The 25,511-nt window shown below is 48.5% G+C and overlaps 1 protein-coding gene across 2 annotated transcripts in view; it reads right to left on the reverse strand.

Moving 5' to 3' along the window:
* MEGF6 (multiple EGF like domains 6) overlaps positions 1-22,845 on the reverse strand; it is a 91,804-nt gene extending 68,959 nt beyond the window's left edge. For both annotated transcript variants that reach the window (XM_077788134.2, XM_085558816.1), the window contains exons 1-3: positions 21,971-22,845; positions 19,792-19,926; positions 14,964-15,073 (exon numbers count right to left, since the gene is read on the reverse strand). In XM_077788134.2, coding sequence (XP_077644260.2) covers positions 14,964-15,073; positions 19,792-19,926; positions 21,971-22,056 — 331 coding nt within the window. In that variant the 5' untranslated portion in view covers positions 22,057-22,845. The remainder of the gene's footprint in view (positions 1-14,963; positions 15,074-19,791; positions 19,927-21,970) is intronic.
* Positions 22,846-25,511: the final 2,666 nt, after the last annotated feature.

A 25,511-nucleotide genomic window follows, 5' to 3' on the forward strand; every position in this document is an offset into this window, starting at 1 on the left:
AATTAGGAACGGTGCTGGGCCCCCGGCACGGCGCAGTTCCCACAGCAGAGCCCCCGGAGCCTGAGTGTTGCTGAGAGAATCCACTCAGCTGGGAGGTTCCAGTAAGCGAAGGGTGAAGCCGAGCAGCTGATGTACAGCAGGACACACAAATAACACCAGAAACACCTTCCCAGCCCTGCCACAGCCACCTCCCACACACACAGGTCCTGCCCGGCTGCACTCGCTGGGGTCTGGTGGGCTCAGCAGCACCGGACCCCAGTGCTGGGTGGTCCAAGGAATCCCAGGAAGGCTGGGCAGGCTTGGAGCAGAGCCCAGGTTCCCCAGCAATGAGCCTGCACTGAAAGGTCATTTATGTCCAAGCCCCCAAAAAGGAGCTCCAACAAAGGAAGCCTCATCCCAAACTTAGAATACTCCTTTTATAACCCTTTCATCTACCAAGGATGGAAGATACCAAAGGAGTTCAGGACAACTCAGCTGCTTCCTCAGTCTGTGGTCGCTGTAATATTCACAGAATCACAGAATCCCCAGGTTGGAAGAGACCTTCAAGATCATCGAGTCACACCCAGCCCCAACAGTTCAACTCAACCCTGGCACGCAGCACCACATCCAGGCTTTGTTAAACACGCCCAGGGATGGGGACTCCACCACTTCCCTGAGCACACCATTCCAGAACTTTATCACCCTTTCTGTAAAAAACTGTTTCCTGATATCCAACCTATATTTCCCTTGGTGCAACTTGAGACTGGGCTATTGTCCTGCTCAACCTCTGCAAAGCAAAGCTCACCTGATGGCAGGTGGACAAGCAGAGCAGGGAAAAAAATATCAATTTCTACACTGAAAGCATCTGACAGGATCAAAAAGCCACTAAGAGGCAACAGAAAAGGTGTTGAAACCTGCACAGGCACACAGGATGCTCTGCAGAGCTTCCTGCAAGAGCTCACACAGCCCCACCGAGGGCTGTGCCTTCACCACGAGGTGATTTAACCCAGAGAGGGAGCGAATCCTCTCCCTGTCAGCAGCTCAGGAGAGCAGGAAGGACAGCACCTCACCCTGGAAGGCGAGCACTGGGGAGCTGCTGGCTGCCCAGCCAGGGTAAACACCCGGCTGCTGCTGCTCGGGGCTGGCCAGCAAAAATATCCCGTGCTGAAAGCTCTGATAGGAGCCTGGCCAGGACAGGGAGCGTCCTGCCTCTAAAGCAAACACGTCTGTATTTCTTTCCAGGCAAGGAAAAACGGTTCCATTCGGATCAGACCCAGGTTTCTTGAAGATGAGTGGCGCATGGAATAGCACAGCTTCGCTCACATGGGTTATTTTCATGTCCTTTTCTCCAAACAGCCTCATCCTGCCCACACCCTCCAAGTACTCCACATCCAGCCCAGTACTCCATCCTTTTTCAAGGAGGAACCATCATCTTAAACACAGGATAGCTCCCCTGACAGGTGACAGATAAGGAAAGAATGAGTCGCTGATGAGGTGTCCCTCCCCAAAGCAGCCTCACATCCTACTAGGAAAATCCAGCACAAATGTTGACTGATGAGCAAAGCCAACTACCCAGAGCACTTTTAACAGTGAAAAAGAAGATGAAAATCCAGACAAATAGGCTTTCCACCAGAAATTGATCCAAAAAAAGTATTTACCAAAGAGAACCATTGACTGGCCAGTAAGAAATTAAGATGAAAGGAAAGATAATCTTGTGACTGGGGTCTTCCTGTATCATCAATCAGCTCGTTCTCTATGGCAAGGACTGTGAGTTTTGAAAAATGCTACAAATAACCAAAGGCATCAAGAAACAGACAAAAATAATATAAATTCTCTGCAAGCTAAGGCTAATACAGCTGTTTCATTGGTCTTTCGGAATTTTTCAGGGGCAACATCTCTTTAAAAGCAGGATGGAAACCAAAGTTACAATGAAACTGGAAAGTCAGGAAAGCTCTCTGAAGGTGCTTGCAAAATGAACACTGTCCCCAGTCCCCTGTGCCTGTATCTGTTCTTCACCTGCAGGTAATGAAAATGCTTAAACCTTTACAAAAGATAGGCCTGGGAAACAGCAAAGTGTTGTCTGGCAGAAGGGGATGGCAGGGAATGGGATGGCAGGGGGTCATCTCTGCCCTGGGTGTGAAATATAAATCACCCAGGAATGAAAATAATTTGAGGCTGCAAGTGCAGAGGAATGCTCCTGGTTCAGCTGAGCTTTCCTCTGCCAGGAGGCAACAGGGCAATTAATGCTTTACAAACTCAGGACAAGCTGCATAAAGAATGATTTATCCCCTCTACTTCACATTCTTGCCTGTTCCTTGCAATTAGTTCACTCCAAAATGCCAGAGTTTGCACTTCTTTCTGCCTTCAATTCAGGTAGCAGAGCCATAATTTGTGTCCTTGTGTATCCTCGGCCATCCCTTTTTCACAGCCCATTCCCACCACTCTGCTAAAATGGTGACAGTGGGATCTGACAACAGATATCCAGGATCTCAGACCTTGATTTAAAATATGACAGGTGTGTTACACCCAAAGCTCCAACTTCGGGTCCCTTCTGCAAGGAGAGTAACATCTGTGCCACTCCAGTATTTTCCTCTCCTCCAAATCAAGCCAACCATTTCCCTTCTAATCAAAAATTGGTGGTCTCCAAAATGTGTATTCAATTTTTAAAGCTGTAACCAATTATAACTGGGAATTGCTAAACATTTCCAAGTGTGAAAACGCTTTTTACCTCTCGGGTTTTGCACAGGAAAACACACAACATTTACCCCACCAGCTTGGATGAGAGAGGATGTGTGTGTTCCCTGCACTGATTGATTCACACTTCACCTTTTTGCCTTTGGTTCTGATTTCTCAGGGTTAGGGGGTCCAAGGTTTTGATAAAATGCTCCTCTCCAGCCCTTCCAGGCTGCTCCCCTCCCTTCACACACCTCTGGTTCCAAAAAGGGACAGAACTGAAGGTCTCAGAAGGAACAGACAGAGCCATGGATGGTTAAAAAAAAGTCTCATTATTTAATATGGTGCTATAAATCAGCATCATCTGAAGATGATGTGAGCAATCACTATTGCCCAGGACTGTTGGAACCCTGGCTGCTGAGAATTTCAGAATTTCTGTGCTGACAGGCACTGACCCCCAAGAGAACACTGCACTGACCTGAGGCTGTGGAGAAGCTTCCAAAATTGATGATAAAACTGGGATTGTGGGTGTAGAGTTTGAACAGAAGTGTGTGATATCACAGGGTAGAAAACTTAGAATTTCAGAGTTTAGAATATAGGAATATATATAAAGCAAGATGGAGGTTTTAGGGTGGAAGTTGGTCCTTCTCCTTTTCCTTCTCCTCCATGTGTTTGGGTGGTATTGTGTAATTGGACAAAAAGTCTGCATTGTGAGCCAATGGTGGTTGGTTATTGGGTTAAAAGTAAAAACAATTTAGGTGTAATTTCTTAATTGGACAGTTTATCCTTAAAAGGCCCTGTAGAGAGAGATACTGCTCCATTTTTAGTTTGTTAGAGTGCTGTAGAACTCACAGTTTGTAAGACTGTAATATAGACAAAAACTAACAAACATCTGAGTCCAAACAAGGAATACCATCTCACGTATTCAATCTCAACACTAATAAGAAAAAAGATAAAAAACCCCACACTGGACCTTGCAGACTCAGCAGTGAGAGGGAGGAACGAGACCCCTGTGTCCCTGCAGCCCAAGGAACATGTTCTCAGCCCAAGGAACATTCCAGCTTTTCAGGGCTTGCTATGAACTATCATGTTCCCAAACCAGAACATCTGTGAGCCACCAAATATAGGAAACAAAATAACCTTTAAGAGGTATCTTGTATATCTCCCAAAGGTTAATTAGATAAAGCTTAGCAGCCCCAAAATGCAGCCTGGCCAAAGGTACGAGGTCGTTCCTTTCCGAGGTGGCCACGCTGCCCTGGGCTCAGCTCGCCCCACAGGCCGTGACCCCAGGGTTCCTTTGTTTGACCCAACTTTAATCAGCTTCCTTCTCTGATTCCAGCAAATCCCTCCACGGATGGCAGCCAGGAATAAAAGCTATTGTACAGCACGGAGCTGTGTTTCACAGCAAGCCATGATAAGTATTTCCTTTCCAAACATCCAAGTTCCCCAAACATCACAAAAGCCAAGAGGAGATTGTTGGAGTTTTGCAGATAAAACAACGGCGACAATAAAATGTAAATAAATCAGGGCATCCCTCACTCCAAAGCCTCTCCTCTTCCAGCTCGGAATTAAAGGAGGAATTTGGCAGGGCTGCTTACCGTGCTGGCAGTGAGGACCCTGGAAGCCAGAGGAGCAGTGACAGAGCTGCAAGGATCCCTCTTGGCAACTCCCACCATTGAGGCAAACTCTGTAACCACAGGCAGGGAGGAGGACGAGGATGATCCCACGCTGACCATCAGAAGGGCAAACACCCCATCCCAAAGTCCCCGAGAACACTTGAATAGTCATTAAAAAGCACTGTTTAACTGTTGGAACCCTGATTATTGAGAATTTCAGACTTTCTGTGCTGACAGGCACTGAGCCCCAAGAGAACACTGCATTGACCTGAGGCTGTGGAGAAGGTTCCAGAATGGAATGATAGAACTGGGATTGTGAGTGTGGAGTTTGGATAGAAGTGTGTGATATCACAGGGTGGAAAATTTAGAGATTAAGGATTTAGAATATAATGATATATATAAAACAAGATGGAGGTTTTAGGACAGAGACTGGTCCTTCTTCAACTTCTTCTTCTCCTTTTTCTTCACCTTCTTCTTCTCCTTCACCTTCGTCTTTGTGGGTTTGGGTGGTTTTGTGTAATTGAATAAAAAAGTTCACATTGCAGGCCATGGGTGGTTGGTTATTGGGTTAAAAGTGAAAATAATTTAGGTGTCATTTCTTAATTGGACAGTTTATCCTTAAAAGGCCCTGTAGAGAGAGATACAGCTCCATTTTTAGTTTGTTAGAGTGAGGTTCTGTAGAACTCGCAGTTTGTGAGACTGTAATACAGGTAAGAACTAATAAATATCTGAATCCCAACAAGAAATACTATCTCACACATTTAATCCCGACCCTGGCAAAAAGAAGTTAAGACTTGACATTTAACCATTTTGGAAAGTTGATTTTTTTTTTTGCTTGACAGTATGATGCTCAATGCACAAAGTCTCAAAGTTTAGGATAGGAAGGAAATTACCTCAGGGAATGTCCAAGGGCTTTCCTTGAGAATCATAGGAGAACATCAGGGCTGTGGTGAAAGGATGCTTTTCCAGGCAACAAGTGGATAGAACAGCCACAAAACAACTCATGCAAGATCTCGAGGCAACAAATAGAAGTTACTTGTGCTGAAATTGGAGGGATCTTTCTAGAGCAGTGCCCTGGGAGCTGCTCCCACCTCTGCACCGAGCTTCCCCGGGAGCTGGCTGCCCCATCGTGGCGTCACCTTCGGGCAGCCCAGAGGATGAAATGGAGCTAAACTGTAAGTAAGCCTGAGCAGCCACGTTTCTCTGTTCTCACCCAGCGGAGTGTAAAATGGACACGGAGACACGGAATGCTCAATTAGGCTTCTGAAATCCACCTTTCCAAATCGTCCCCACAAACCCACCAAGAAGGTTATGGTTTTTCCAGGGGAGTGTGTGCTTCTCATAACTCATGAAAGGCAGCCCATGGTTTATATTTCCCACTGGGAAATGCTGATCTCAAAAGCAGAAACGTTGTGAACGGGGGCACTGTCATGTGTGTGGTGCTTTGTTGGTGGGTAAGGATGCAGAACAAGCATCCATCTTCCTTTCTAAATCTGTTTAAAGATTTGCACAATGAAATTTTCTCTTTGTTCACTGATCTGGACAGAGCTGTGGTGACGACCAGCTCCTCTCTTCATTCTTTTTCCCTCACCTCCTCTTTTCCTCCCACTTTTCATTGAAGAAACTGCTACGAACTCCAAGAGAGATGGGACTGATAGAAATACATCTCACAAAAACCTGGCAAACCTGAAGCAAAGAGCATCAACTGATGATACAGATCAAGATACACAGGGGTGGCCCCTGGTCCAGCAGCTCCCTCTCACCCACCCCAACCCTCTGCTGAGCCCAGGCTGGGCTGTGGAGAGCCCTGGGCTAAGAGAAGCCATGGGGACCAATCTATTCCAACTGATGCATCCCAAGAAGGAGCACACTGCAGCCACCAATGGTGTCACAGGACCTTCAGGTCAGTTACCAACTAAACATAAAAAGCTGTGATTAAATTACAACCCTCATACAATCTGGGACCACCTGGTAACAATTACAGCAGCACTCGCTGAACCGAGGGTCCCCCACGCACGTGGGCTGTGCTGGCTGCAGCTTCTCCCTCCTATTTGCAAGTTGGGAGCCCCCCTGGCTTCTCTTCCCATTCCAGCTAAAGCTGTAACTAATTAGTGACAGAAAAAGCAGGTCTGTGATTACACATTTCATTTCGTGTCATTATAACTGGCACCCCGCGCAGGCTTCCAAAATGGCTCCAAAATTCTTGGCACAAAAACGCCCACGCCGGCTCCAAAACACTAATTGTGCACTCAGAGAAAAAAGGATCACAGATGGAAATACTGCAAGGCAGGGGTTGCAGTTTAGGGGCAGGACAGCTTGTGCACACCAGGAGATAAATCTGCGAAGTTATCAATTGTCAAAAACGACTAAAAAGTCTGAGGGAGCCACATGAAATTTAAGCTGGGAAAGGGCAGGGATTACCTTCCCAAAAAGAACCCAAAGCTGGTGGGTGTCAACTTGCCACACCTGAAAAATCAGTTCTAACCCCCTGTACGTGGAAATCTAATAACCACGTTACTGTGTTCCCACTATTGAATCTCCCATATATCCAATATTGGCTCTGTTTTTTCCTACAGGAACACAGTCGACTTCCTGATTTCCCCTGAGTGCTAAATCCTGCTCCTGGCTCACACAACACCTTCTGCCAAGGCTGCACTGACTGGGGAAGTTTTGTGATTTGGGAGGTTTTGTGATTTAGGGAAGCTTGGTAAAGGTTTAGGTGAATGTGCCATTCTCCAAATATTCATATTTGCCATCGAAATACACCGTCTTGCCAGACAGAGCTATGTACCTGCTTAAAGGGCTTTTCTTCTATCAATTCTTTTACCACACAGGGACACCCTGGGTTATTGCAAACACCACAAACTTTGCACCTTCGATGCACTAGAGCCAAAATCCACGAGCTTCAGCATTGGCTTTTTTAAGGACCTGATGATTTTTCAAACCCCCTCCCTCCAGAAGAGGAGATTATTTATAACACAAAGGTAGCATTGAAGCCCAAACACTCTCTCCTCGAACTAATGAACCCGTGATGAAATGCTGCTTCACAAAGCCAGTTATCTTCTCATCTAACGCTTTAGTCGCTTTCCATGGCCACGTATCCCTGGGGACTGCAGTGATCCCATACCAATCCCGTGCTGGCAGAGCACTGCAACTTGGGCAGCTCTTTGCCAAGCATCCTGCTCAGCCCAGCCGTGATGCCTGTGGGTTGCAAATACTTCCCAGGAACAACTTCCCATCTCCAGGTGTGTGCCAAGGTGTTCCAGGGCTGCAGCCTCCAGGTTTTCCCAGCTCTGATCGTGCAAGAGGGGCTCTCTTTTCTTTTACTCCTTTCCTTCAGGCCTCAGCATCGTAAGAAAGAATGGGTTGCCTGGCCAAATGACACAATGGTTTGGTTTTTCCTGAATCTTTCAGCTTAAACACCTAAAAACCACATTTTAATGAGGGTCCCAGCAGAGCCAGGCCTGGCTCCAGGGAGCCCAACTCGCTGGCAGCACTCAGCTCTCGGAGCAGCTCAGCGAGACCCAAAGCACAACAATGGAAAATATTAGAAGCAATTTCAGTGACACAAATCAGGGGTTAGAAGACAGGGGTGTTATTCTTGGCAGTGCCCCAGATTTCCTGAATGAGCTGGACAATTCCCTGCTCTGTGCTGCAGGCTGGCACATACCGAGTGGAAATCATAATAACCTACTTCCCAGCCCGGGGGCGGGTGGGCCTGCGGGTCTCCCCCTCTGTGCCCTCCAGGCCTCCTGCAAACGAGCTCCTAATTCAGAGCGACAGAGTTTAATGTGATGAAATTTGGGAAAAGGGGAATGACACTGTTCGGGGAAAGGGGAGAGAAAGAATAAATTATGGGAAGCGTCACCGCCTTCTGCTCAGAGGCCGGGCAGTGTCCTTTGTGAGAGCTCAGCGAGGCGGGATCCTCGGGAAGTCGAGACATGAGACTGATTTAGGAGGAAGAGCCAGGAAGAAAAGCAATGTTTTGGCTCCCTGAGGTACAGCTTGGCCACTCCCTACCTGGGCAGAGATGTGCTCCCAAGGGAGCCCACGATGGACTTTTGACCAGCACGGAGCTCCAGCTCAGGCGAGAGGTTCAGGAGTTCAGCCACAGCCTTTCAGCTGACTAAACAATGAGCCTGCAGCAGCCAGGAGGTGATGGACAAAGCCAAGCCGCCTCTCAGGGAAATTAAACTGTCAGCCGGACGCATTTCCTGACGAGGCTTCCAACCTGGCCCGAGCTGCCCACCCTGTGATGGTGCCATGGTCATGTTCTGGAGCTGTGCTGGGCTCCAGGGTCATGCCAAGCTCCAGGGCTGTGCCAGGTTCCAGAGATGTACCAGTTTCCAGGGCTGTGCCGAACTCTAGAATTGTGTTGGGCTCCAGGGCTGTGCCTGGCTCCAGGGACATGCCAAGCTCCAGGGACACTCAGGTTCCAGGGACATGCCAGGTTCCAGGGCCGTGCCCAGCTCCAGGGCTCTGCTGAGCTCTAGAATTGTGTTGGGCTCCAGAGCCATTCAGGCTCCAGGGTGATGCCATGTTTGAGGATGCTGTCAGGTTCCAGGGCTGTGTCAGGTTCCAGGGCTGTGCCAGGCTCCAGGGCTGTGCCAGGCTCCAGGGCTGTGCCAGACTCCATGGTTGTGCCAGTGAAACAAGCACAGCAGGTCCCCATGAGCTCTCCTCCCTGCTCACCAGGCGATGGGTGAAAACTCAGTGGAATTGGCAGAAAGAAACACAGTTCAGTGTGGGGTAAGTCACTCCAGGCCATTTGTGACTAATAGAAGTTTTTCTTTTAATGGGGTGATTACAATTCAGCTGCTTTCTGCTCACGGATTTTCATTGTGTCTCAGACTGACGCCTCTTCAAATGAGCATTAATTCTCTTTCCTACATAGGGCCAGGCTTTACCTCCACCTGAGCTGAAAATCAGAAGAGAGCAGAACCTCACCTGGATAAAAACTTGAGTTCAGGACAACTTTGACCAGGTTTAGACCAGCAGCTCAGGCTGAGCTTCTCCAGGCCACGTCACAACAGTGACAGTGCCACCCACACCAAGTCTAGTCATGGTCTCCTCTTCAGGCTCTCCTTGGTGCCTTTGTGCCTCACCATGTCCTTTTTGCAGGTGGCAGGGGCTGGCCCAAGAGCACAGACAGGCTGTGGGTGGCTGAGCTGCTCCTCCACGCACATCGAGAGTTACAGACAGACTCAGAGGGACTCAGCTTTTCAACATCTCCAGCTGAAAGTGGAGATCACAGAGCTTACCAGACATGCAGGCCCCTCACATAATCACTGAGGGTTTTACCTGTGTTATTGAGCCCAGGTGGAATTTAAGTAGCATCTCAGAGGCCACTTGAAACCAGGCAGCTCAGTCTGAGAGTTCAACTATCAGAGACCAGGCAGGGAAAGAACCTGATGCCATCCTAAAAATGCAAAGGGTGCCTTGATTTCTGACCTTTCTCCTTCCCAAAGAGATGAACAGTCCAGGACAGAGGGCAATGGAAGGAGCAAATCCTCACCCTCTGCTACCACCAGAAGAGAAGGGACAAAAGACAGGACCCTGCCAGGGTCAGGGCTCCTTGCCTTCACCTCTGACAGCCCTGGGGGTGACAGGAGCAAGGCCAGCTGTCACCATCAGAGAGGGCACACGAGGAGAGGAACTGCTGGAATCTGAGGCATTGATGATTTTGAGATTGTAAAAAGTCTTTTTTTTTTGCTTTGTTGTTAAAGGAGAAGCCATAATTTGTCTGTGTTGTTTTTAAGGTTGTTTATTCTGTTTATCTCTAACATGTTCTGCTGCCCTGCCCAGCTCTGTCCTGCAGGGCAGCGTGTGGGGCTCTGCCCTCAGTGGGATGTTACAAACATTATATACTAGAAATTACGTGTGCTATATTTATAATAATGTTCTAATATCTATCTTCTACGTTGAATAGTGTGTCCCCAGCTTAAACCAATAGAAAAATGCTAATACTATTGTGAAACATGGAGGGCATGAAGAAGGAGAAAAAGGACAAGGCACACCCAATTTCCTCCATTTTGTTCCCTTTGAACCCTTAAATTAGAAACTTAAAATTTTACTTTTGCACCCATGCCACACTTAATTATTACCTATATCAAACAGTCGGAGCCTGTAATTGATCCTGTAAGACTGAAAACTCTTTTCCATGGACAGAGATCACAGGCAGTGTCTCTGGGGGCTCTGTCCAGGGGGGTTCCTGACCCCTGCCAGGGTCCCAGGCCTGCCAGGGCAGCCAGAGGGAAGCCCTGGATTCCCACAAGGAACAAATCCAAATATTCTGTGAGACCAGTGAGGTCCCTGTTTCTATGTAATTTTCCATCTCTTTCTGAGCTATTTGCTCCTAGCAGAGCCCACAGCCTGCCAGTACTGTCCCCACAGCTGTTTAGTGAGGACATTTCTTCACCTGTAAGAGCTCAGAGACACAAATCTGCACATGAGGAAGGGGAGGACAGCCCAGTTTTGCTTCAGACAGCCTCCAAGCTATGCTGACAGTGAGCACCCCCAGAGCAGAGGCTGCAACAGGCACCAGGACAGCTCCGAGAGCCCAAACAACTCTCCTGCCCTGGGACAGAGTGCTGGGACCTCGCGTGTCATAGCAGTGCTCAGGATCACCATCAGTGTCAGACAGTGCCACCATTTCAAACAAGGAGGTGGCAAAGGGCCTTGGCTGGTTCCACACGAGCCTGCAGTGCTGAAAATGTCCCCTCACATGGGCTGGGGTGTCACTGTCACCTTTAGCAATGAAGGGATGGGACTATTTTCAGGCTAAGAACCATTAATTGCTCAGATAAACATCAGTCTCAGAGGCTATGAGATTTTAGAGCAGCAAACATTCGGCCATAGCTCAAGAGTAGTCACAAATTCTTTGTTTCAAGACAATATAGAACTTTCTAACCCAATAGACAGTTGCCACAAAATTTATTTTGCTTCCCTAACCCATCACCTTTACTTAATTCTGCTGCACTGTGGGTACTTTCGTCCAATGGCTTCTGTCTCACTTGAACACATATGCTTCTATTAAAACTTCTAAACTTTTAGTTTATTCCATACAACCACACCCTTCCATTATAAACCCTTCACTGTTTTACCCAATACAGCTTCTCACTTTCTTAAGGCATATTCTTTCCTACAACTATAAAACATAAATTTATTATTTTTTTGCCTAAAGTCTGTGTATTGTATTTTCACATCATTCCAAGCTTCTTCCAAGGCTGCAAATCCAACCCTTCAGTGTCTATGGAAGTTTCTGCTTTTCTGATTCCCACACTGGTTCTTTTTTATTTTTAAGGAGAAATGATGACCAGCAAAGAGCAAACAGAACCCTGCAGTGAGGAGATGCCAGTCCCCAAGGGAGAGCAAGATGTCCTCACTGGAGAGATTCCACTGCACAACAGCTCTAATTAAACTGTCAGCAGAGCTGCCCTTCCCCTGCTCTGTGCTCCTGGAACACGATCAATGATCTCTGGAGGCAGATAGGAAAGGCCACAAATCCCTCTGACATGTTCTGGCACAGCTCTGTGGCATTCAGCAGAGCCACAGCAGCGAGCACAGCCTGACCCCAAGCAGGGAAACCTCCAGCATCCATAAACAGCAGCCTGGCCCTGTGCCCCTGCCCCAGCACCTCACTGATGGTCACTGACAATTCCCTCCCAGACCTGCCTACACTGGTGCTGAGGCCAAAGCCAGCAGCAGGAAAAGCCATCACAGCCCTGCAAAGCCACAGCCTGGAGCTCCTCAGGATGAGGGTTTAGTTACAGAGCCCAGGCATGTTCCCCAGGGTGAAAATAGAAATAAAATATTTGAAAATGCCTCTCAGTTACCCTGTAAAGCTGGGAACAACCCAACAGCCCAGGACAGTGCAGAGATCAGCACACACCCCCTGGCTGTCCCATTTGCCCGTGGGGTGCTCCTCCAGCTGCTGCCTGTGTGGGTCTGGAAACAGAGAGCACAATTCCCACCTCAGCCCTAGCCTGCTGGCTGCTCTCCTGCTGCTCTCAGGGGCTCAGAAGATGATCCACAGAGCAATGTCATTTTATTTTCTGCCCCTGGAAGTGCCCCTGCCTGTGCTGAGGGCCAGCAGAGATTAGCTCCCTGTTGTGCCTGTAGCACTTGAGGTACATAAATACCTATTTTTCTGTCCCAGAAATGAGGTTACAGCATGTCCTGGGTGTGAACCCAGTGGTATCCAATTGGGTTGGAAGGGCTCAGTGGGGACAGAGCTCACCATCTCCAGGTCATGATCCACCTCAACCTCCCCAGCAGCTCAGCAGCAATTCCTGCAGGAGTTTTTGGGCTGGTGTCACTCTGCTTTTGTTCCTCTCTTCTCCACTCCAGCCCAAGCCTGCAGTGAGCAGCCCCTGAGGACCATTCCCAGCCTCAGTGATGAGTTCAGAGCGTGCCCTGAGCAGCTCTATTTCCTTTTCTCTGCTTCCTTCCTGCATAGAATTACTCATTTCCTTGGCAGGAAAACTCATTACAGAAGGTGCTTTTCTGAGTTCAGCTGAGGTTATTATCTGCTCACTGACAGGGTTACGAGGCACCCGTGGAGCTTCCTCTCCCCAGTGGGTTGCTCTCCTGTGCCACAGCTTGGAATAGGAAGAATAAAGACTGGTTGTTTGACACACCTTTTAATCCCTTTTTGTTAAAAAAAAAACAACAAAACCTTTGCTACAAGCATCAAAGCCCAGGGAAGGCACAGACAGGCTCTGCACAGAACAAAAGGCAAGCAGCTCCACAAGGAGCAGCCTCTGATCCCCCTGATGGCAGGGCAATCATTTCCCCAAAATGCTCTGCTGGTTCTCTGCCTATCACTAAAATCCAAAGCTACTTTTCTGTGGGGAAGGAGGAGAGCACCTCCAAGGTCTAAATCAGAAGAGAATCAGGCACTGAGGCAGGGAATTGATCCCGCAGCACAAGGAGAGTGCAGGGCTCTGCACAAGGTAACATTTGGTTCTGCACATAAGTTTGGTTCCATTCAAGAGGTTTTTCCTTGCTCTCAACACCTCAGAAGTAGTTCCCAGTTAAATGTTTCCCCAGCTGGACGTGGCTGTAGGGTTTAGGGAGTGACACAGCAGCTGCCTCCTGTGTCAGACAGAGAATCTGGAGGGAAATAGGGAATGTGGGGCCCACAGGGATAAAGCTGCCTCTGTCTTCTGCAACAACAGCACAAAATCATCTCATAGGCTGAAATTTGCACATCCCCATCATGTGCAAACCTGAATGCATCTCGCAGCTTCCCCCACAGCTGGGGAGGACACGCTCCCATGCCTGTCTGGCAGGGAATTGCACTGGAGGAGAGCAGGAATGCAGCCACAGAATCCCAAAGCCTCGAGTTCTGGGTCTCCACTCCAGACCTGGCCAGTGCCACCCTCCCCTTGTGGCTGTGTGTCCCCTCCTCTGCTGACACTGCAGAATCCCCACCCTGAGCCCAGCTCACCTGAAACGTAAACTTCAAGGAATTTAGAGATTTTAGAGGAGCTAAGATTTTAGTTAGAAATAAGCCTTACTAGAGTTAAATAAAATAATAATAATAAATGATGAGGCCTTGATGAAGTAAGGAGTTAGTAGTTAACTAATAATTGATTGCTTGTCAGCACAATGTTTAGTTAGCTGGGTTTATAATGAAGAATATACAAACTGACAAATAACTTTTAGGAACATAAGACAATTGTGGGCCTCCTCTGTTCTGAAACCAATTGAAGACAAGGAATGGGAATTCTACCAAGAGTTCCTTTGTCATATTTGCATTGAAAAGGTAGAAAGGTCAGAAGGAGGAAGATTTCATTGACTTCCTCATTTTGGGACCCCTCCCCATGAAAGGGACACCAACCCATTTCAGGGAACAAACCACTGCATGCTGAATGGCTTTTGGAGTGATTAGCATACAAAGCAAGGAATGGGATGTACCATGAATATGTATTTGTATTTTGGGTATTCAATACTTGTATGGATAAAAGGGCTCTGTAATCACCTGGAAGCTGCGGTGTGGATTTGGGAGCGATCCCACACACAGTCAACACACACTTTCTAACTTTAAACTGTTAAGAGAGTTTTTGTCCGTCACAGCTGGATATCGGTACTAGATCAATATCCATATTTTTTCAATAAATCACACCCGCTGCATACAGGAGGGAGCTGGCCAAGGGTGGCTGCAGAGATCCCAAACCTCTCACAGGGACAGCTCCAGCTCAGCCAGTCTCAAAATAACAAACCCAGCCCCTGATAAACCTTCTCAGAGGAGTTTCCAGAGCTTCTGCCAGTGGCACAATTGGAAACATCAATTTGGCCTTGATTTTAAACATTTTGTAGCATTTGGCAAGTGGATGAATGGCTGGGACACTGAATGTAGAAATTCTCCAGAAATGGAAAGCACTGCACCATGCTGCCCAGGAAGCCAGAGCAGCATCCTTCTGATGCAAGGAAATAATAATAATAACAATAATAATAATAATGGCAATAATAATACTAATTTTATTACTATTGTTATTACTATTGTTATTTTGGTTTTTTATTTTTATTATTATTACACATGGGAAAAAAAAAACTAGTAAAAACTCATGACAGCTATTTTTAAGCACATTTTTAAAGACATTTAAAGACATTTTTAGAGCATTTTCTGCAGGCACAGGATTTGAAATGAGCCAAAACCAAGGAAGTTGAGCAGAGTAGAACGACACTTACTGTGCAGGCAGCCAGCATCTCCTGGGAGCTGGGACCATCCTGGGCAGCACCTGTAGGTGGTCTGGGACCTCAGCTGGTACACCTGCCTGTAGCCCGTGTAATACACAACCCTGAAACACAAAACCACAGCCCAAGTCAGCTCCTGCAGGGCAGGGAAACCGGGAAGAACAGAATTTGTAGCCATGGGTGCAAATAAAATGAGGAACTGGGTTTGCAAATGTGCTGCCATTGTTTTCCACATGGCCTGTCAGTGATCACTGATGCTAAGAAAATATTCCTAATTCACTCTAATCAGAAACACAAGAGACAACACCCAGGTCTTCATAACACCCCAGATTATTTTTTTCTCCTTTTTTAGACTATTTACAGCTCTATGCTCCTTCCTTACACTACTTGCTCACAAAGGAAATGTAAATTTTAAGAGCAGGTATTTCTGCCTTAGTGAGCAGAAGCAGGTGTTTCTAAGGGGCTGGTGAGCTAAAAAATCAAAATAATCCTGATGGCAACACCAAACTACTCCAAGAGTTGTGCTGGACACAGCAAGGCTCCACAGCTTGGCAGGGAACACTGAGGGTCCCTTTAACTCCTCCCCATGGTTCCCTCCAGGGTGGGAGCTGGGGGAGCAAAGCAGGGACTGATCTGAAGCGTAAATAAATAAAAGCGACACATTTTTTTCCCCGGAAATGTGGTGTTGTGTGTTTGTGAGAATTGAAACACAGATAATACTTCTGAAGGCGATTTTTAAAAAGCTCCGTTGGCAGAACATGAAACTGCTCCACCAAAGCGAATCAGGCAAACAACAACAAATATTTGGCACGGCAGATGTGTTGTGCATGTCCACTGAAAATGTTTATCCTAACTCAGTCGACTTGTTTGATTTTGTCTGGATGTTCCTACAAAAAAAAAAGTCCAAATAACAGTGAACTGTTAATCCCCGGGAAGGAAACCTTCAGCGACTCCTGCGTGCCAACCAGCACGTGGAAGCACAGCTGAGAAAAATAAAAGCAGATAGCAATTTTTTTGTTGTTGTTTTCTATGAGCTGTTAACAAATGATGAAGGAAATGGTTGTGTTCCAGAAGCAGCTGAGAAAGCAATTCACAGGCACCAGGCTCCAGCCCACCGGGATGCTCGTGGTACCAGGAGCTTTCTCCAGCCCAGAAGGAAGGAGAAGGGGAGATGGTGGATGCAGGGTGGTGTGAACATGACAAAGAGGCTCAGGGATGGGGAGGAAAAGCTTGAAATAGTGATGTAGGACAGCTCAGGGCTCCTTGTGCCCCAGCAGTGCCCTGAGCAGCCTCGTCCCACCCTCCTGGGCAGCTGTCAGAGACTCCAGACCCTTCAGGCAGCTCTGAAGGACAGGCAAATATTGCGACAGCCCCAGTGCCTCTGGGTATATGGGTGCTGCAGACGGGAAAGAACCACACAGGAGATACTTTATCTTTAATGTTTCTCTTTTCTTTTGTGTTTTAAGGAATCCCTGGTACAGAAAATGGGGAATGAGCCAGAACTAAGGGAAACCAGGGAATCCTGCTGTGTCCTACTGCTGGAAAATCCCCTTCCAGCCCCTCTGGGATAGCACTGTGATACATTCAAGCTTGGTTATGGAGGGCTGAGCAAAGCTACCTGCTGTCAGTACTCCCTGGGAAGCTGCACAAACCCATCCCTCCACCAGGAACCCAGAGCAGAGCAGCCTGAGGATGCTCCAGCTGAGCAGATGCTGCTTTTCCCAGTCACCTCCAGGAGCTCAAAGGCACTGAGGCCAACTGCAGGTCAGATCCTGGAGCTGTGAATACACTTCCTGAGCCCCACACTGCCAGAGGCAGGTCCAGCTGGAGCAGCTCCAGCATCCCTGCGAGCGCCGACACCGCGCGCTCCGCTGCCTCAGCTGCCCGGCACAAGGGAACTTGGCAGCTCCCAGCTCCTGGAAAAGCTTGCTGCAATGGGAACTCCCAGAAGTTTAGAGAGAGGAGATCTGGGACAAAACCTTGCCCGAGGAATGTTCTCCTGATAGTCCTTTCCCTGTCTGGATTTCACAACTCCTGGGGTGGAATCCCTCAGTGGCTTCCCCTCTGTGCTTCTGTCGGGGTCAGTTTTAGCACTGGGTTGTTCTGATATTTGTAATGAAGCAGAACAGAAAGTTATTTCACTTCAGTCCCTTGATTTGTGATGTCAAACTCATCCTTTAAGGAGCTGAAGGGACTGCTGAGGCTGAAGAACTCCCAGCCTTTGAAGTGGAAGCAGACAGGGCATCCATCCTTTCAAAGCCTTCCCTGAAAACACAGCCAAGAGTCAGACTCTGCTCCTTTGTTACCAGGACACAGATCTCATCACCAGGGTAATTACCAGCAATTACAGGTTAGGAGGAATTCCTATAGTCAGGACTTAAAAGCTGTCTTGAGTCCAAGATGTTTCTTTGAAATGACAACTATCATTTTTATTCTGCAAAGCCTTGTAACTCCCTAATGAGGCCGGAAGAGCAGGTGGAGGGTGGAAGCAGCTTGGGCATATTGTAGTTTGGCTGCTGCATAGGTAAGAAAAGTTCTTTTTTGTGCTGTAACACGTGTTCAGAGCCCTCCTTCTGCAGGGCCCCCTGCCCAGGCTCCCATCTCTGGCCAGCTGAACTCGAGGGGTGCTGTGATTAGGGGGACAAACACTCAGGGTATGTTCCAACTCTGTGCTCACCTCTGCAAGCCCAGCTCAAGCTCTTCTGACGTGGCCTGAGCATGGTCCAGCTCAGGGAGTGAAAGGGCCCTGCAGCAAATCCTGCTGACCACCCTCACAGGTGGTCCTGCACCACGACCACATTTGCTGTTATTTTAGCCAGTAACCCTGACTTGGGCCCAGCTCCTGCCATCAGCTCTGTCAGACAAGAGGCACTGAGAGGCTTTGAGGAGACATGTGAAGATACAGGAATAGTGCACATGATGAGAATAAGTCATTCTATTAACGTGGCTGGATCATAGGAAACAGACGTCATACATTGTCTGAAGATGGGAAACAGCCCACCACAAGGACAAAGCTTCTTCACAATGAGAACAATGGACAGACCTTCTCTTTGGGAATTCCTTCCCAGCTTTGAGTGTCACAGAAATACCAGGTTGAGCAAGAAGCCCCTCCAGCAAAATGCCCAAAGGGTTTGTCAATCTCTTGTGGTCTCCTGCTTTTAGCCAAGAAAAATATCCTGTGGGGTAGCTCTACTCCTTACTGGCAGTTTGTGGGGTCAGGGCCACATCTCTGCTCATGGGATTGTTCATATCACCCTGTAAAAGAACTGCTCTGTCCCCTGATCACAAAATCATGGAAACATAGAACCACAGAGTCACAGAATCACAGACCAGTTTGTGTTGGAAGGGACCTTAAAGATCACCTAGCTTCAAACTCCTCCCGCTGGCCAGTTAATTTCCAACACCAAGGCTTTCCTCCAAGGTGCTTCCTCCTGTTTCCCTTGAGAGCTGTGGGACATCCACATGAGCCCCAGCCATGCTGGCTCATCACTGAGACTCCTTGGAGGGCACCAAGGCATTCCCCTGGCTGTTTCCCATTCCAGAGCAGAGCCAGGGGAGCAGGATGGGTGCACAGGTGGCTGTCCCCATCCCAAACTCACGTTCCTGCTGCTGCTGAGGAGTGGGAATCACTTTTCCTCCTATATTATTATTGCTGCTTTAATTGAAGGGATGGGACCACAGTTGGGCTAAGAGCGATTCATTGTTCAGATAAACATCAGTCTCAGAGGCCATGAGATTTCAAAGGAGCGAGCAGTCAGCCATAGCTCAAAGTAGTCACAAGTTCTTCCTTACAAGACAATACAGAACTTTTTAACCTAATGGACAGTTGTCACTAAGTTTATTTTGCTTTTTAAACTTATTTTTACTTCTCTTACTTTATCTTATCTTTACTTACTTCTACTGCACTCTGGATACTTTTATCCATTACACATACACACAGATGCTTCTGTTACAACATCTAAACTCTTAGCTTACTCTATAGTTACACCCCTATGTTATAACCCCTTCAACATCTTATCAATACAGTTTCTCACTTAAAGCATATTCTTATTTATAACTATAGAAACATAAGTTTATGATTTTTCTGCTTAATGTCTGTGCACTTTATTTTTGCCTTCTTCCAAGGCTGCAAATCAAACCCTCCTGTGTCTGTGGAAGTTTCTATCTTTTCTTTTCTCACAGAGATACTTTCTATAAAAGAGATACATATTAAAGAAAGACTTTGTATTAAAAAAATTAAAATTACTCATTTGGATGTGGTGAAGCTTAGAGGTCACAGCTAGCATCTGACTCCTCCATGCTGCTCAATTCCAATCGTGGCATTCTGAACTTTAGTAATAACACTACTCTGAGTTTGTTCACTTTCTTTTTGAGTTGGTGTTGTAATGAGTAAGTTATCTGTATAGTAGAAAATTTTTAACTGTGGGTGTTTTTGTTGGGTTGGAGACAAAGCTCTGGTTACAAAATATTGACAAATAGTAGGTGAGTTTTTCATCTCTTGTGGTAAAACTGTTTAGTGATACCTTTGTAGTGGTTTTCTTCTCTTGATGGTTGGAACTGAAAAGGTAAATTGAGGAGCACCTTCTGGATGTAGTAGGATGTTGAAGAAAAAAATTTTTAAGCTGATGATAATAAGAGGCTAATGCTTTGGAATCATCCCTCTTTCCTCACAGTGTTAAGAAAAAAAAAATACAACTTTATAGTCCCATATTTCAGTAAGACTCTTCTAAGAAAAATCCTTAACGTATTGCAAGTATCTGTGGAAGTCTCCACCTTTCCGTTTGTCCCGGGAGCAGCCCGAGGCGGAGGGAAGAGCACCTACCTGCGCTCGAGGGCCGGGCACCAGCGGCGCTCCCCGCAGCCCTGCTGCCACGCGCGGGCGGCGCGGCTCAGCGCCTGCACGCACGGCTGCCGCAGCCCCTGCACCGCCAGCTCCTGCGCCACGCACACGTTGGGCCTGCAACACAGGAAGGCAGGGATGGGAGGGACCCAGGGCACCCAGGGGATCCAGGAGGGGTCTCAGCTTTAGCTGGGTGTGTATTCTGTTGCCATCTGTCAGAGGTGGGGCAGTTCTGTTCATTGGGCAGTTTTTCTTTATCTCTCCCACAACCAATCCTCCCTCCAGGAGATCTCTTCTGTTCATGGGCCATTAATTATTAATTATCTTCTGTTCATGGCCAATGAGTGTCCCTGCATGGCTGAGAAAATTCCATCATCCCTTGGGAGATGCTCTGCCCAGGGGAGGAGCCAAGCATTCCTACCTGGATACAATCTGACCTGGGACTAGCACAACAGCCTCTGCCCCCTGCATTCCCAGAGGAGCAGCTTTCTTCCCCACTGCATTCCCAGAGGAGCAGCTTCCTTCCCCCTGCATTCCCAGAGGAGCAGCTTTCTTCCCACTGCGTTCCCAGAGGAGCCCAGGCCCATCTCCCCCAGCCCTGGAACTCCAGAGGAAAACTCCCCCCTTGTGCAGGATCCTGCTCCAGCAGAAGCACAGCTGGCACTGCAGGAGGGCTGAGCCACCCTGGGATGGGACTGCTGCCACCTCCCTGACCCACAAGCTTTCAGGTCAGATTCTAACTCTGTCAGTAGATTTTTTTTTTCTTTGTTTGTACTACTGCATTTGGATTTTAATTTTCCTAGTAAAGAACTATTAATTCCTATTCCCATATCTTTGCCTGAGAGCCTTTATTTTCAAAATTATAACAACTCGGAGGGAAGGGTTTACATTTTTTAATTTCAAGGAAAGCTCCTGCCTTCCTTAGCAGACACCTGTCTTTTCAAACCAAGACAGGGGGCACAGCTGCGAGGGGTGCAGTGCTCCCACTGCCTGGATTTCCTGCTGGCAGGGCAGGAAGGGCTTGGGCAACCCCCTGCATCCACCTCCTCAATGAGTTAAATCACTGCAGGGAAAAGAAACGGTGCCAGGCCGACCAGCCACAGGGGTGGTTTCATGCTCATTCAGTGCTAAGGGCTGTGAGGCTAATTCCAATAAATCAAAGAAATGTACTTTGTTTCTTTTCTAATCCTAACTCTTTCTCCATGCACAAGTCAGTGGGTTTAACTAAGGATGAAGAGTGAGACATTTCTCCTTGACTCCATGAGCCACTTGGTATTTGGGGCTGCTTCTGCTGCTTCCAACATGACCCACAGTTTCTTAGAGATACTTTATATTAAAAAAAAAAAAAAAAAAAAAAGGGGGGGAAAAAACTAATTTGGACGTGGTGAAGCTTAGAGGTCACAGCTGGCATCCGACTTCTCCAAGCTGCTCAATTCCAACCCCGGCGTGCTGGCACAGGGCTCCAGTGCCCTGTCCAAGAAATCCTGAAAGTAACTGTCAGGGCAGGAGCACAAAACCCTAACGTGGGGAGAAAAAGCCACTTATTCCAAAACCTTTATCTTCTAAAAGACACGCTTTTTTTAAAAGAATGAAACCCCTCGGGGAGGGCGGCTTGGAGTCTGCACCCCACCCCACACCAGCTCCATGGACAAAGGGAATTACAGTGATCCCCTGGCTCTGAGAGACCATCTTCTGGCAGGAGGCCAAATTTGCAAGGAAGTTTTCCAGAGCAGCCAAATGATTAACACCAAACTGTAACTGTAAAATGTAATTAAAAAGAGCAGCCTACGTGCTGCTGGAGTAACAGCAGCGGGCAGGGAGGAACGTGGAATAAGAAAGATTCGTGAAGTGAAATAAAAGCAGCAGGTCTTGGAAGAAAGGGCAAAGTATTCACACAGGAATCATCTCTGCCATTCCGACAACAGTTTCAGATAAACCAAGGAGTTCCCTCTTACAAGAAAAGACTATCCACATTTTCAATTTTCTATTCCCTTTTCTGCACATCTAATAGTAAATAAAGAAACCCACAACAGCTTGCTCCCCTCTGCCCCTTCACTCTCTGCTCTTCGCTTCACCCTTGATTTGAAAACACTGCATTTGGCTCCTGCTTTTCCATTCCCTGCCCGACAAAACCCCTCCGGAACTCTTTCTTCCTACTCACATGTGGGGCTGCAGTTTGCTCCCAGCAGCCAGCGGAGACATTCGCAGCGCCACGAGGAGTGACAGTGCCACGGCAGGAAACTCCATCGCAGCCGCTCCTCTGGCTCCAGGTGCTTCCAGCGGTTATCCCGGGAATCCCACAGTCTCCTCCAGCACAGCTCCACGCTTCCTCCTCCCCACAGGCTCCTGCTGCCTCCTGCTCCCTGCTTGCCAGTGTCCCTCCTTGCAGAGGACAAAGTTATCGGAGCACAGGGGAGTCCTCGCAGGGGGAGAGCGGATTTATCGCTCCTGGATGCTTCCTCCCTCTCGAATTCCGCTCAGCGAGTTTCTTCACTCCGTTGGAAATGACAGTGCAGGTTGCAGCTGGATTTTCTCCCAAACCAAACCTGGCTTCTCATGCTCGTTTGCTCGCAGTGAAATGCACTGAAGTGATTTTTCCTTCTGGGATTTGCTTCCTGACAAAGCTCGAGGACCTGGGGGCTCGCAAGACCTGCGTTGTGCCCAGCAGCGCAGCCCCATGTGGGCTGAGCTGCTCCGGAGCTGCGATCCCCTTCCCAAGGCACTTTGAAATCCAGCCCTCGGCGAGGGGAAGGAGAAGGAGGAAGGAGGGGTGCTCTTCTGGCAGGAGAATCTCACCTCCCAGGGGCTCTTCCCGAAGCAGGCAGGGTGATCCTTCACTCCATCCACAGAGGTGCAGGCATCCTCCTGCCGCAGCTCCGCACCTTCCTCCGGAGGAACTCCCGCACACACACGCACCGGAGCGGCTTCCCTCGGTTCAGGGGAGTAACAAAACTTCCCCCTGCCTTTCCCAGGTCCAGCTCCTTTCCCTCACATGCTCTCTTGCCTCTTTCCTCGCTGTCAGTCAGAAATCCCTCCCACGAGCTGTGCCCAGCCCCGAGCAGAGGAGGGGGAGGCCCTGCTCGCAGGGATGGAGCAGCGGTGCTTCGGGGCTGGTTCTCCACAGGCAGCTCTTCTGCACTACCCAAGGCCAGCTGCGGACACACCACCCCAAACCCCTTTCCCAGAAGCTCGAAAAACATCCCACAGAGATTCAATCTTCCCCATGCACTCCAACAGATAACAAAATTGATTGCTTCCCAAGGAAATTCTGCTGGCAGGGACACCTCCAACTGCTCACAGCAGCCGGCACAGCGGGATGGGGAGGAGGAGAGCAGGGATGCTGCACTAAACATCTCAAGCACCTGCCAGCAAACCCTCCCCAAGGGTCAGGAGGAACCAGAGCAGCAGCTGGGCACCTCTGAGCTGCCCCGGGGCCCTCCAGAGTTCACTTGGCCTGGGGCAGGTGCTGATTTCCATCAGAGAAGCAGGATAAGAAGGAGGAAGGCTAGGATAGTTTCACGGACATATTTTGTGGCTGAAGGACAACCATTAATCAAGACTAAAGTCCCCAAGGGCCATGCCCAAAAGCTGATGGCTCTTGGAAAAAACTGAAGCAGCTGCTCCTTACAGCAGAACCCTCCCAAGGTCACAGCAGTGACATAAATTCTCAAGTAAGAGAAAAGAGCAGGTGAGGGGGTTAATGCTTCCACTTAGCAGTAAAATATCAGCCAAGCCTAACGGATGGGAAGAAAACATCATTCATTCTTCCTTGATAAGAAAGGCAGCTACACAAAGATGTTTTATAACAACAGAGCTCCAGGATACAATAAATCCAGGTCTTTTTCTATCTGGGATTAAAAAGTTAGAACTTTCTTACAGTAGGAAACAATTAGACTTCCAGGGATTCAGTGGGCAGAGCCGGGAGTTGGGCTCCCTCTCCAGGACACGGCTCGAGGCCAAGGATGGGGATTGATGGGTCCAGCCACAGCTCCCACGCTGCCTCTGGTGACAATCCTGGCTGTCACACAGGTGGGACACAACTCGCTGCAGGGTCCTGGCGTGGCCACTCTCCCAGCCACAGCCACCGCAGCCAGGCTGCCTGCAGGGAGAAGGGGAAGGTCCAATGGGAAAAGCTGTGCTTTGAGGAGTGACCCAGCACAGACTCAGCTCTGCAGTCCTTTGAAAGTCCCTCTAAAGCCAGTAGTGAGGTTTCCCACCTAAAGAGGCCCATGTGAGCAAGGGCTGTGGAGAGTGGGGGATTCATGGGACATGTGAAAGACAGATATCTGAAACCCTACCCTGTCTGTGAAGTCAATTTAGTATGTTTTCAATTTTATATAATTTCCCAGCACAACCGCCCGCCGAGGATGTCATCCTCTGGCTCTGTGAAAAACAGCCCTGAAAGTGGTCCAAGATATGACACAGTTCCATAAATACTGATGATAATACCTGCAGTCATGCCAGAGACCACAGAAACTGAAACATTAACATGCCATTCATTCCCCAGCATTATTTAATCTTCACTATCAAGTGTGCTGGATGTGATATGGGCTCCAGGGCTCTCCATGCACAATCCTGTCCCTATTCCACACTGCTCTGGTACCTTCCTGAGCTCTGTCCTGATCATATTTAAGGATCTTGCACATCTGACCTAGACCTGTTTCACAGCAGCTCTGCCTGGCCTCTGTAGACCCACAGATCTTGTTCTTTTATGGGTATATGAGTCTTGCCCAGACCACCTGGGCAGAGCAGAGCATCATTTTGGCTGAGCTCAAGGCCTCCCACTGTACGTTGTGTGATGTGTGTGGGTTCTTGTCTTAGCCCTGAAAATCCCCAGCAGGGCTAAGACAGGGCTCATACACTGCTGGGTGTGCAATGATGGTGACACCTGGGACCTCATACAGCCCCGGGTGTGTGACAGCAACAACACCTGGAACCTGATACAGCTCTGGGCAGGGGATGGTGACAGCACCCACCATCCAGTACAGCCCCACGTTTGTGATGGTGACAGTAACCTGTAATTGGTGCAGCCCGTGTGTGACAACGATGGCATCTGGTACCTAACACAGCTCTGAGCAGGCAACAGCACCCACCAGCTGGTACAGCCCTGCTGTGCGATGGTGACAGTGACTGACACCTTGTACAACCAGATGTCCGATGGTCACAGCGCCTGACACCGCCCTGGCTGTGACACTGATGGTACCTGATGTCGCTATAGGACACGTGAAAGCACGACACGAGCTACCTGCTGTTTGCAAGGTAAAGAAGAAAGTTTATTCTCTGACTCTGACCTTTATACTATCCCAAAGGTGACATTGGATTGGAGAGTGAATGGGCCACCTCTCCAAAGACATTGGACAAACTACTAGTACATTAAGTTTCTCCACCCCCATAAAAGAATGTAAACAATATGTTGTTTACAGAAATTGTGTGGGAAAGTTCTCCAACAGAATGTAAACCCAGAAGGCTTTAGAAAATCTTAAGAATCAGGGTGACATCCAGGTACCTCAGCATCTCTGAGCAAGCGATAGTGAAGCACCCAGGGCTTTGTGCGGCCCCGGAGGCCGCCGATGTGTGACGACAACAGCCGATAGCAGGGCCAGCGTCCCTCATCCCGCATCCCGCCGGGTACCGGGTACCGGCCGAGCATCCCGGGCGGGGCTGCAGTGCCGCCTCCCGGCGCGGCGCGGAGCGAGAGGCGG

The sequence above is a fragment of the Lonchura striata genome, chromosome 21 (assembly GCF_050655825.1).
Source record: "Lonchura striata isolate lonStrDom1 chromosome 21, ASM5065582v1, whole genome shotgun sequence".
NCBI lineage: Eukaryota > Metazoa > Chordata > Aves > Passeriformes > Estrildidae > Lonchura > Lonchura striata.